The 13690-nt window shown below is 44.7% G+C and overlaps 1 protein-coding gene across 6 annotated transcripts in view; it reads right to left on the reverse strand.

Moving 5' to 3' along the window:
• DCUN1D4 (defective in cullin neddylation 1 domain containing 4) overlaps window positions 1–3129 on the reverse strand; it is a 65199-nt gene extending 62070 nt beyond the window's left edge. For 2 of the 6 annotated variants that reach the window (XM_031434776.2, XM_031434766.2), the window contains exon 1: window positions 3011–3129. In XM_031434776.2, the coding sequence (XP_031290636.1) occupies window positions 3011–3035 (25 nt within the window). In that variant the 5' untranslated portion in view covers window positions 3036–3129. Of the gene's footprint in view, window positions 1–1872; window positions 1909–2545; window positions 2723–3010 lie in introns of those variants that run through there. The other 4 variants (XM_031434785.2, XM_064486761.1, XM_031434792.2 and 1 more) reach the window with 3 other exon arrangements.
• Between the last annotated feature and the right edge of the window lie 10561 nt (window positions 3130–13690).

The raw sequence follows: 13690 nt of genomic DNA on the forward strand, positions 1-13690 counted from the left end.
TTCTAACACCAGAGTAGAAAGTGTAAGGTGATAATGCATAGGAACCTAGGGTTTGGGAGCTGAGGAAAGGGGTAGTCGTGTGTGTATGGGGCACCTGCCCGTTGGGATGAAATTGAAAAAAAGAAAAGGTAAAGAAATGACTAACCTAATGTTTTCTTTAAAAACACCGTCTTGAAGATAATTACATCTCTTGTTCTCAACCTCATAGACCTCACCCTTTACAATACCAAATTCCAGTGAAAAATGCACATTAAAAAAAAAAAGTCCATGTTACACATTTACATATCACAAAAGGTTTCCTGGATATTTATTTCATCATAAGCTTAAATAAAACATAAGATAAGACATAAATCTTTTCCGGATAAAACCACACATTGCCCTATTTTTCAGCCATTATGAAAAGAACCATCATTCAATCAAGTACTCAAATTCAGTATGTTTGTAACCATACTAGACAGTTTTCAAATCTTTGGACTTCTTGGTAAAATTTTATCATTAAGGTCATTATAATACTCTTCTAGTGACCATGCTACCAATAGCTGCATAACACCTTATACATCACATAAAAATATTCTGTCATCTCTAAGCTAATGTGACGGTGCTCTACATTACAGTTTTTGGAGTCATCGCATATAAACGGTAAAGGGAACTGGCAAAGGATGTGATGTTTGGGGAGTCTACAAGCTAAAAGCATGGTTTCTAATATTAAGAAGACAGAAGAAATTACAGCCACAGCTGAAAACAGAACAGAAACACATATAAACCTCTTAAGGTCCTCCACTAAGTTTACCTTCCTCTAGTCTCACTGGCTTCCCATGCTTCTTTGAAAACCAAAGACTTAATATATTCCCTTCCCTCATGGTCACATCCTCACACTGGCTTAAACGAGTGAGACCATTTCTACTCTCAATTCCATTAAGCCGCCTCCAACACTCAATTCAAGACCACCTTTTTTCCAAAAGTGCCCCCCTTTGGCAATACAAATGGCCCAAGAACTACAAACACGTATTTTAGACTATCTTCATAAGGATTACATGTTATCTCCACCACAGTCACAGATTTATATAAGACAGAACTTTTTAACCAAGTGTTTATATACACTGGATGCCACAAAAATACACCATCCTAAATATTGCTTTAGAATGTTGCATCTTGAATGCTTTTTCCATAACCTCTGTACTAAATGGGTCAAGACTAAACAAATATTTACTCTACAAGTAAGGCTACCAAATGCAGGTGAAAATAATCAACTCGGGGATCGAGAACCCAAGTGTGAAAGGGCTGCCTGTGGCTTGGTCCTCCCCCAGCCGGTGGTGCAGGCAGAAGGTCCCAGGGGACAGGAGCGCCTCCCCAGTGCGGGCCCAGATCCTCCGGGAATAAAGCACGAGTTAGCAGAGCAGGGAGGCTCCAAGGGGCGCGCTGCATTCTGGGACTCGTTTCCACAGTTACCCACGTGCACCCAACCCAACCGCGGCCCGGACTACACGTCCCAGAATTCCGCGGGACCGCCTTTCCCCTTAACACCCGGCGGCTGGAGCCGGACCCTAAAGGAAACCCCTAAAGCTCCCTCCCTGCAAGACTGGGAGAGGTCGCGCCCCGCGGGCGCTGCGCCGGGCCTGTGGTCTGGCCCTCCCCCCAAGGGAAGCGGGTCTCAAGGCACCAGCCTCCACACCTGACGACCAGAAATTAGACAACTGCGTCACAGACTGCCAAACCCATGGACCGCCGGAGACCCCAACACTTCCCCTGCGCAACCCCCACCCAGCCCGGCCTCCAGGGCCCGACCCCTCCCGCTGCCGCCAAGGAAAACCTGCAGCCTGCGCCCCTGCCCCGCCTCCCAGTCCCGCAGCCGGAGCCCGCGCCAGCGCTGACCTCGCTTCCCGCCGCTCGGGGGGAACCGCGGCCAGAGCCAACCTCAGGGCACCTCCCCCGCCCCCTCCTCCTCAGTCCCGCCCCCTCCACATCAGCCCCGCCCCCTCCTCTCCTCGCACCCCCAAGCTCAGGGCTCCCCCTCGAGAGACCCTGGCTTGATCTGGGGTAGGATACACCTCCCCTAAACACGTAGTCTGACACCTCCCCCCCAAGCCCCGCGCGGACCGAATCTGGACTAGACAGTCTTCCCCTCGCCCCGGCCCCTCCCAACCTCCCTTTCCTCCCAACTAGCTCTTCACCCCCACCGCACCTCCTCTACCCCTGCCCCCATCCTGTCACCCCAAACCCTCCCCACCTTCTCTTCTTACTCCCAATTATCCTATATTCCCAACACCTGCTCCATCCTATTACCCAACGTTTGCCCCTTCTCACCACTCCCAGGTACCCCACCACGCTTCCTATGGCCCTCCCGCCCGCCGGACTCCCCAACTATCCCATCACACCCCAATCCCTCCCACCGTCTCTCTCTCCCATTACATCAGCCCTCATCTCCGTGCCCTCCCTCTGCCCCGCTCGGCCGCTGCCCCCATTCCCCCACCCCATTGTTCCCCCCACCCCCGCCATACAGCCCTTCTTCCCATTGTCCCCGCCCCCGCGCTCCCCTAGCACTCACCCGCCTTTCTCACGGAGCTGCCCGCACCGCTCAGCCCCTAGGAAATCCTCACCCCTGCGCCCCGCTCGCTCGCTCGCCCCCTCTCCCCGCCAGCCGGTGCCACCCCCCGGCCCTGCACGCTAGCGCCTGCCGCTGCCTCCACCTCCATTCACCCCGGACACTCTGGTCCCGGCCCTTCATCGCACGTCCCGCCCCCCCTTCCCCCAACACTGAAATGGAGCCAGTCCCCACCCCCCTCACCTCCGCCCTCCCCTGGCAGGCCGGCCCCTTCCCCCTACGCCCGCCCCCGCCCCGCGCCGCCCGCAGCGTCACCGCCCGCCCCGGCCCCGGGAGGGGAAGGGGTGGCTCCCGGGCCGGGTCTCCCGGCGCGTTTCGGGACAGGAGGCGCGGGGCGGGGACTGCGGGAGCCGAGCGAGGAGTGTTGGCAGACGCCTGGTCCCGGCCCGCTCGCTCTCTGTTACTCACTGACAGCGGCGGCATCCGAGTGCATTTTCGGGCAGCTCACACCCCGCTCGCCGCCCAGGCTCCCGCGCTCGCCTCGCGGTACCCCCACCGGCTCGCCGCACCTCGGCTGGGAGCAGAGGACTCGCCGCCAGGCACTCCCGGCCCGCCCACCTCGCCTCCTCCATTGGCTGAACCTTGGCTCAGGGACCGCCCCTACGCGTCTTTCATTTGACAAAAAGAGTGCGGAGAGCGCCGGCCTGGAGCTGGCAAAGAGGCCCCGCCGCCTGAGGTCCAATGTGATTGGTCCTGGCTCCTCGTCTCCGTAACGCCCCTGGCGGAGGCCACGCTCTGAGATAGTCTGTTGGGCCCGGGCGCTGTCACTCAGCCCTGGGGGTCCGAGAGCGCGTGTAGGGGCGAGGCTGGGGAATTGGTCCACCTTGACCCTGAAGCCCCGCCCTGTGGCGGGCGGGATTGGTGGATCTGGAGACCAACCGAGAAAGATGGGTCGGTGTCTGAAACAAAGCACGCGAAGTGTTTCCCCAAGAACCGAGAAGAGGAAGAGCAGTTGGGGCAGCTAGTATCCCGCTGCACGGAGTAGGGGAATCAGCTCTTCCCTCGCGCCTGGCGCGACGCATCGGGGTCCCCTGCTTGTCTCGCACGGCTCCGACCGTCTCTCTGCAGGAGCCCAGTCTGCGCCGAACCTGGACTGGGACTTCTCTTGCTGTTTCCTACAGCTAGAAACTGGGTACAGAATCGCCGTGTCTTCATTTCCAGCAAACCCTCCGGTGAGGAACAAATTCTTCCTTGTACAACAATCCATCCTCTCCCCGTTGAAGAAATGCATTTCTTTTCCAGAGTCAACACACTTCTTCCTCCTTCGTCACAAATGGTCTGTTCTAAAAGCTTCGAATGCTGCATTGTCGGTGATATACATATGTGCTCCCCTAGACCGCATGCAGGAAACCCAGGGCCACGCTCTGAGCTTCGGGCTCAGTCTAGCACGTCAGCAAGTCCAGGGGCTAGGTCACCAGCCCTCAAAGGACACTTAGCGTAAGCTAAATGAACCTAAGTCACTGAACGCTAAGAAGCGGTCCAGAAAACAAAACTGGCTATTATTTGGCAGAAGAAGGCTTTAATTTAGGTGAAGTCTTCTAACCATTGAGTTTCCCAAGTCAAGAATTCGTACCATTTTCTTGAGTTCTGACCAGTTCTTTTTTGAAGTCTTTCAAACCAAGTCATCACACTCACCATATTTTTGTAGTAGAATAATATTTTGAGATATTAATGGAGGACTGCCCTCTCCTATTCCTATCTCAACTACAACACACATACACCACTTCTCTGTATCCCCAAGCCCTGCCCCATCCCGCAGCCAGGGCATTCCACCGTCCTGCCTTAGCGAATGGATGACACCACAAACAACTGGTAACAACACAGTCGTTTTGGTTTTAGACTTATACAGCGAAAGGCTTTTGAGTTTCAGGGTTCTGAAATTTAGGTTTCAAATCAAGGCATAAATGTTACAGCCAAAAACAAGAAGTTTGAAAGAACAAGATGAAACCAGTTCCTCTGTCCCTCACCCCTCCCCTTGTAATATACTCCATCCCTCTTAATCCCTAATGTCTCATTGATAAGTTACATCCTTCTAATTTTATATCTATCATATTTCCATCATTCAAACACTATGAATCACTTCATCTAATCATAGAATCTCAGACTTGAACCTGAATGTATCTACTTCAGGTTCAATTCAGACAAGAATCTCATCATTGGTGACCTTTAACCTGACAGCATCAGCTGGGCCCTACCTTTAGACTCTGAAATAGGCAATTCCTCTTTGGGCAGATTTAATTGGAAGAATGTCTGTCCTTAGTCTGAGCAGAAAAGCTGCTCCTGCATTCTTTATTCCATTTATGTTTTCAACCCATTCTACCTCTAGGGAATAATTATATATAGTTTATCTAAGTTCATAATATTTTGTATATGTAATTTTTGTGTGGCTTGTTACTGCTTATCATGGTACTTCAAGGGCTGAGACACATGTTATTTTGCACAGGAATGGACTTGCTTCTTGACACCTCTAAATTAAAATAAAGTCACAGTTAATTTGCTTTTGGTAGTCATTTGCTATATATATATTTATTTATTTGCAGCAGACTGTATAATAATGTATATAATGGTAATCTGCATGAGGGACCTGCCAGCTCCTTTGCCCCAGCACCCAACACTCCACTGGCCCATGGTGTCCATAAAAGTTTATAGAGTATACAACCTTTGTTATTTTCCAGCATCACTTTCAGTTGGGTCGGTATGATTATTTTCAAATAAAAAACAGATTTCAAGAGTAATTTGCACAGATCTTTGTAGTGAGTCACCTATAGCCTGAGGATTGAGAGGCAAAGGTCATAAGTCTGTTAAGCCTCCCTGCTTTATGGAAAATAAAGCAGGTATAATTAAGTGACTACATAGTATTCTGCACATATTACCCTGTTATTTTAATAATCCACAAGATTATAAACCTTTGAGGGTAGGAATCCTGTTATATTTATGTTTATGTCCCTAGTACCTAGTACAGTGCTTTCAAATAGTAGGCACTAGTTAACTCTTCCTTAAAGTGAACTGAATGTTGACTGTAAGGTGTCATTTTAGATCTGGAAGGAACCTTGGAGATTATCAAATCCAGCCTCCTCATTTTAAGAATATGATACATGAGGTCCAAAAGGGTTAAATGTGAAGTCCAAGTCGCCCAGCTAGTTAATAACAAAGCATTATTTAAACGCAAATTTCCCAATTCCTATACCCTGCACCACACTGTCCAATAGCAAAGCTTCAAATTCCAAAGATGGGTAAACTACTACTGTCCCTTTCCAGTTGCAAGTTACGTCAATCTCCACATTCTAACTTCAGAGCTGGAATATTGCCTTCTTTTTTATGAAGTTCAATAAGGAATTGTTTTCAATTTATAGTAAATTTCCATTTTTTCTCACTGGTAGCATTCCCAAATAATTTGATTCCTGTAGGGATGTTTACTGAGATAATAATGTTACACTTCAGTGCATTTATATTCAGATCCTTGGAGAAAACAGTTAATAATTGTCTTGGGGCTGTGGTGGGTAGAGCTATTTGGGAATGCAGTCTCTCTGCCATACTGCTTCACCCAGTTACTGCTTTAAGGTAATATTAAAGCAAGGTACTTTGTGTCAACTGAAACCTAATTTAATTGGAATTTTTCTGTTTTATTTGTTGTACAATACTGATTTTAATCATATATTTTAAACACCTTAGGCCTAGATTAAAATTTGTTATGGAAAAGTCTAGTGAGAGAAAGAACAACAGTGCTCCTTAATAAAATTTCCCCCAATTTCCACACATCCCACTTTTCCTGCATGTGTTGGGGTTGCAGAATGGAGAATGGTGTAGTCCTCAAGCCTGAAATAAGGTTGGGCCTGCTCAGACAGATAGATAAATGTGCCCATATGAGATTTGAAAAGAATGAGAAAACACACTGCAGGGAGGAATTAATTCACCCTCAGATTACAGAGAGAAGGCGTAGAACTCTCCAAGTTACAAAAGTGCAGCTAAGTGGGTTTCCAGAACATGGGGGAAAATAAATATATGCATAGAGATACAGGATGGTTTATTTCTCCAAACTCATAACCAACTGAGTTTGTTGACCCAAATGATGAAAACTTTTTTGAGTGTTTCCAGTGTGATATGCTCCACTCTTACAGTGCTTTGCTTGTTAATTATTCCACCTAACTTCACAACACCCCGATGGGGTACTAATATTATCCCCAATTTACAGATAAGTTAACTGAGGCTGGGAGACCTTAAGGAACTTGCCACTCCACTAATAAGTAATAGTGCCCCTAAGTTGCCAAACTCCCTGTGATATAATGTTCCCAGGCTGGACTTCAGTTCTCTCTCTTCTTAATCAAGTTAATATATGCCCTACATACCTGAGAGTTCTACTTATAAGGATATAATAATATGGATATAAATGTACTTTTAAAAGAGTATGTGAAATCTGGCCTCTTTGTAAAGTTGAATATCTAGCCACTCAAACTGCCTTTGTAGGTGTATATTATGAAAGATATGAGTCAGAAAGATTATTTCCAGGTTACTACATTTTATCTATTTTATCCTTTTATCTTATTTCAAAAGCAGCTATCTATTTCATGGTATATTATCAATAAGATTATTTATCCCAAGGATCTAATGAGGTTCTGCTGAATGTAATAAAATCTCTACCCTGTTATATCAGTGGGAGGGGGCAGCCTCTTCAGCTTACTGGAATTAACCTTTTAACCACTGAGGCCTGTGTTATTGGGAACCAGTTTCAGCTTTTAATTTTAATTACATGTCACTGTAATGTGTTCCTTCTCACATATATACATAGAACAATTTTGTAAATAACCACTTGCTGGATGCTGCTAAGGTAATACAACTGTTGGTTTCATTTTTCAATACCTCCATGTAGTCAGGTCCCAATTATCAGGTTAAAGGAAAAAGCATAGAAGTAGTCAGTTTCCTCATGGTCACCAAAAAGGACAGTCCCTCCTTAAGACTGGTAGTAATTGACAAGCCAAAAATACGTCATCATTTGCCTTCTGTCTTGCTTTACTGCTTTTTCGTTCATCAGCTTCCTTTTCCCCTGCCTTTCTTACACCTGAGGTCAGGACACTGTTAAACACAAGCAAGCAGCCCCTTTACAATCACTGCATGTTACTTCATAGAACCGATGTACTCCTGTCATGTGGGCTTAAAATGCACATTCAAGAGACTTCCATTTCTTAATCAGCCTCTACTGGGGCTGGAACGTGCCTCCCAATATTTAAAAAAAAAAAAAAAAAAAAAAAAACCTTAACAGATGGAACTTTATGGAACCACCTCTACATTGGACATTATTTTAGCCTTGGGAGCCCTTTTGCCATTTTTTCCTGAACAGAATGTAGGCTTTCTGGAGTCAGATGGCCTGGATTAAAATCCTGTGGTCCCACCACTTTAAAAGACATTTCTTCACACCTCTCTGTCTTGGTTTCCTCATTTGCAAAATAGTGAAAATAGTAGGACCTACCTCATAGGAATGTGATGAGAAGTAAATGAATGAATAAACACAAGTAAAGCGCTTAAAAGTACCTGGCATGTAGTAATGCTGAATAAATGTTATCTGCTTTGGTCAGTGTGACACTCTAAGGACTCCCCACGTTCTAGAATAAACTCTTCCCTCTCACATCCAGCTTGTCATTCCAAGTCTGTCTTTCCCTGTAAGCTAGTCCCTGACTCCACAGTCGCTGTGTTCTATTAACTGGGCTTCCTTCCTCCCTTCTAGAGTTTACGGTGAACACCGAGTTAGCATACAAAAGTGTCCTTTACCAGTGTGAAATTACCCTAGTTTGGAACTGGCATGTGAGACTTTACACAGTAAAGAAAAAAAAAATCAATGCCCGTCATTCAAACTCTCTGGAAACTTGCTTAATGAAAACTGATTGATACTGGAAGTTCAAGTGGATATAGGAAATGCCTGTGACTATAGAAAGACAGCACCCTAAACAAGTAATCAGTTACGGGGGATTCTGCATGAAGAGAGACACATTTTGGGTTCCCATAATGAATAATTTCTCTTCCTTAACTTTGATGTAATACTGCCTCTCCCCGAGAGCCACAGTTACTGATAGAAACAATTTAAAATCTGCTATACTAGAGACACAGGCAAAATATCTTTAAGTATTACCCTTGGGCCAGCCTGAATTAAAACTCAAATCCTACCTACTACTTAAATGCTTGAAGAGGCATTAAACTTGTCTGAGCCTCAGTTCCATCATCTATAAAAATGGGAGTAATATCTTCAAGGGATAAATAAGAGCTAAATAAGATAAAATATGTAAAAGCATTTATAAAAGTAGGAGGGAAGCAGGAATCAATGTGTGAGCATCAACTCTGTGATGTGGCCATGTATTTCTGTGTGAATCTAATGTAATCTTGGGAGGTGCAGTTGGCTAATTTTTATGTTTGGGACTATTTGAAGTAACAATGAGCCTGTATTTTTAAATTTCTAGAAGATCCTTTTTCCTTTATAAAGCAGCCGTCTTAGACATCTCTCAGAAAAGCTAAGAATTATTCAGTTACACTGAAATTTGACATCAGTGTTTCAATTTTGACTTCATTTAGTAACAATTTTTTTTGCCTGTCCTAGATATAGAGGAAATTTCATTTATTTTTTGAATTATTTCTAACCTCCAAGATTTCTTGACATATGACTATTACTGTAGCATTAATAAGCCTTTTTTTTTTCCTGCTAATCTTTTTCTGCAGCACAACCATAACATGCTTATACTGACACTTTTCTTTTTTATCCAGGGCCTTTTATTTCACAGAAATCACACCTGCCTAGGGATTTAACAGAATATTTGAATAAAAATGTATTCATTCATTACCACATGTTCTTCTCTGAATTGGGTGTTTTCACTTTAATCGCATTGAGCTAATCAAGCCCTAATGATGTCACATTAAATTCAATCTCAGAAGGTGTAATTTTCCAATAGAATCTAAACAATTCATGACCTTTATAGTGACTTTCATAAATATGGCTTTGTTGCAGTTACTCCAGCTCGCAGGGGATGGACAGAAAGAATAACCATTTTACTTGGACAATGGCTTCTGTGTGTTGTCAGGCTCTCCATTTCTCCTCGCCTTTCCTAGCCTGCTTCCATGAATACAGTGTCTTTTTAACATCCCTCTCAGGGCAGTACAGGAGGCCCCATCCATCTCCAGACGTCGTGGCTGCAGAGGAGCCGAGCATCTCATTATGGCAAAGTGAAGCATGCTGGGAGAGTGGATGGAGACGCAGACAGCAATAGGGGATGCGGGAGGGAAGAGGGGGCGGGTGCTGTGGAAAATATATGCTCACTTCCCTGGTGATGATAACACGTTATGGAAGTAAGAACTTCCTGTTTTAGAGAGGGAGAGGACGTAAGATGTCAAAAACCCGTGACTAAGCAGATTCCAGCTCCTACAACCTGGTTACACCTGCCTCAGCTACCTCACAGCTCCTGACGGTCACACCTGAACGCCCAGTTGAGGCTACCACAGGAGCCATGTTGGTGGGAAAGAAAGCAATGAATCCAAACATTTAAAGAAAAAAAAAACAATCTGTGGTTCCAAAATAGAAACAGAAAAGAATTTGGAGACATGCACACATGCAAACCTCTAACTTAAGAAGTTGAAAACTATTTTCTTCCAACTAAACTGAAGGCTTCCGTTTTCCTTTATTCCACTGCCTTAGCCAAAATAGGTTAAAGCAAATATCCTGAACATTTTGGGAATCACAGACTCCCTTTAAGAATCAATGAAAATGAGGATTCTCTGTCAAAGGCCTGAAATCTACCTGCACTCACACCGTCACCCCCTAAATTAAGAATTCCTAGTTAGAGATTCATTTGAGTTTACAAGTATTTCCTTTTAAAAACCCAGGCACCTTAGGGACTAGTCCGTGGCTGTCAGTGATTTCATTAGTGAGAGATGAGTTCCACGCTGTTAGGTCTCCTCGAGGCAGGCTGACTTCTGAGTCTTGGCTCAGATAACGGGAAGCTTGTGCAGGGAGGGGTGGGTGAGGTAAGCGGTTCCACGCTGTGGAGCAGTGGGGAGGACAAGGCATGGCTCTAGAGGAACAGCATTTTCAAGACAGTGTGAAAGTATCAGACATAGAGCAAGAGAGGGGTGGTGCTCTCTGGAGAGGAGATGCCAGAAATAAACTGCATCTCTTCCCAGGTTTTGCTCACCTCCAGTTCCAAACTGGGTTGCAGTCAAAAATGCTCTTTCGGCAGCAACCCACGCCCGGACTCTGGGCCGGGCCCAGAGTCCCCCTGTGCCTTCTCTCTCGTTTGAGTGTTTCCCGCCTTGTCCGGACCCCGGGCACTGATCCCTTCTGGCTGAGCTCTAGGCTTCCCAGCCTCCTGCCCCCATCCCTCTGTCTGGTCGGTTTATCCCGAAAGCCCAACCTTGAGCCCCTACAACTGCTTCCGTTTTATTCTTCATCTTTCCATCTCACAGTCACTTTTTCTGGCTTTGAAGCTCTATCACCACAACCTTAGTCTGCTCTAAGTCACCATTCAAATTTTATAACTTCAGCTTTGGGAAGCATTTCAAATTCACAGACAATAGATTGGGGAAGATAAATATTGGCAAATACTTAAGTACCACTCACTTGGCACTGGGAGCTCGTATTAACTCATTTAACCCTCCCAACAGTCCCAGGAGGTAGAAACTTTCGTTAAATTCATTTTACAGGTGAGGAGACTGAGGCACAGTAGGTCAAGCAACTGGCCCAAGGTTACACAGCTTGAGTGGCGGAACCAGGAGAACTAAACCCACGCCGGCTGGCTTGGAATCTGTGTATTTAAACACTATGCTATACTGCAACTTTGTATAACATTTTACAGGGGGCCTGTTTATCCACCCCATCCCTCCTCATCCAACACACACTCTAGGGCCTTCCATGTAGAAGCTGCACCTGTTTTTCTAGCACCAGTAGGCAGTCACACCCCACATAGTTCTAGGAGTCCAGGCAAGTCCTGTATGCTCTCTGTCCATCATTAGTGGTAATATGAAACGTGGTTTCCCCAATTCTAGGGTATGGAATTTTCTTCTCCTCCTTGTTAATCAGATTAAAGGGTCCAGCAACAGGACTACACTTTGGGGTGTGTGAGAGCAAGGCTCAAAATAGTGTTATAGGCAACGTGCCTTTCAAGGATGGCCACTGACCCGGGCTCCACACTGTGCCACCTGTCCTCCTCCTGCCACTTCCCCTTAGAAGCCTTCTCTCCCTCATCAAGGCACCCCCACCCCAGGTGCCCAGAGCTCTCATCGTGGTGCCTGCTGGATGATCCTCCTGGGCGGACTGCTCCCACTTTCTAGATGAAGCTCATCCTTAGGGACTGAAGGCAAACCTCGCTGTTCCACAATAGGAACAAGATTGACAAAGACTGAACTGAGCTTAAACCACATCCTTAAGGAAAACTACAGAGGGCCTACTTGAAAAATCAGAAGGGGAACAGACAGGTGCCAAGAAGTTATTGTACTTAATGATCATGGGAAGGGTTTAGGACCAGTTGTGTTTGGAAGAGCCTCGTGCCAGTTTTGCATCATGAAGGGGAGATATATCTTTCTTCCCTGCCTCCCACTATTGGAGCAAAACTTTCCCCACCCCTCACCAGCACACATGCAAAGTACGGTTGTACCTTGAAATACACAGGGGTTGGGGATGCCAGTGCCTCTGCAGTCGACAATTTGCATATAACTTTTGACCCCCTCAAAACTTAACTAATAATCTACTGTTGACGAGAAGCCTTACTGATTATATAAACAGTTGATTAACATATTTTGCATATTGTATGTATTGTATACTGTATTCTAATAATAAAGTAAGCTAGAGAAAAGAAAATATTATTAAGAAAATCATAAGAGAAAATACATTTACAGTACTGTATTGATGCTGTAAGTTTATGCCATTTGTTAGTACCTATATCAGTACTGTCTTATATAACACAAAACACTGTGGACACTATATATATTACTAACACTTGTCATCAAAAGTGAAAAGATAATGTGAAAAAGAAATTCATATTTATTTACAGGTATAACGACTCATGCATTGATAACAGAGAAGCAGCAATACAATTGTTTTATGGTTGCCTAATATAATTGGTATAATTGCTTCCCAGTAGCCTAGCCTATACACTAATGAATGAATCATTATAAAAATTTTATGGCATGTAGGATCATAGTCATATTCATAATACAGTGTTGAACAAAAGACCCAGAATTGCCAAAGCAATACTGAAGAAAAAGAATGAAACTGGAGGAATAATCTTCCCAGACTTCAGACAATACTACAGAGCTACAGTAATCAAAACAGTGTGGTATTGGCACAAAAACAGATATATAGAACAGAACAGAGAACCCAGAAATAAACCCCTCACACCTACAGTCAATTAATCTTTGACAAAGGAGGCAAGAATATACAATGAAGAAAAGACAGTCTCTTCAGCAAGTGTTGTTGGGAAAGCTGGACAGCCACATGTAAATCAATGAAGTTAGAACACTCCCTCACACCATACACAAAAATAAACTCAAAATGGATCAAAGACTTAAACACTATAAACCTCCTAGAAGAAAAGAGGTAAAACATTCTCTGACATAAATCTTAGCAATGTTCTCCTAGGGCAGTCTACCCAGGCAATAGCAATAAAAGCAAAAATAAGCAAATGGGACAGAATCAAACTTACAAGCTTTTGCACAGCAAAGGAAACCATAAGCAAAACAAAAAGACAACCTACAGACTGGGAGAAAATATTTGCAAATGGTGCAACTGACAAAGATTTAATTTCCAGAATATATAAACAGCTCATACAACTTAATAACAAAAAAACAAACAACCCAATCCAAAAATGAACAGAAGACCTAAACAAGCATTTCTCCAATGAAGACATATAAATGGCCAATAGGCACATGAAAAAATGCTCAATATCACTAATTATCAGAAAAATGAAAATCAAAACTATGAGGTATCACCTCACACTGGTCAGAATGGCCATCAAAAAGGTCCACAAATGAGAGGGTGTGGAGAAAAGGGAACCTTCCTACACTGTTGGTAGGAATGTAGTTTGGTGCAGCCATAATGGAAAACAGTATGGAGGTCCC

This window comes from Camelus dromedarius, chromosome 1 (genome assembly GCF_036321535.1).
Source record: "Camelus dromedarius isolate mCamDro1 chromosome 1, mCamDro1.pat, whole genome shotgun sequence".
NCBI lineage: Eukaryota > Metazoa > Chordata > Mammalia > Artiodactyla > Camelidae > Camelus > Camelus dromedarius.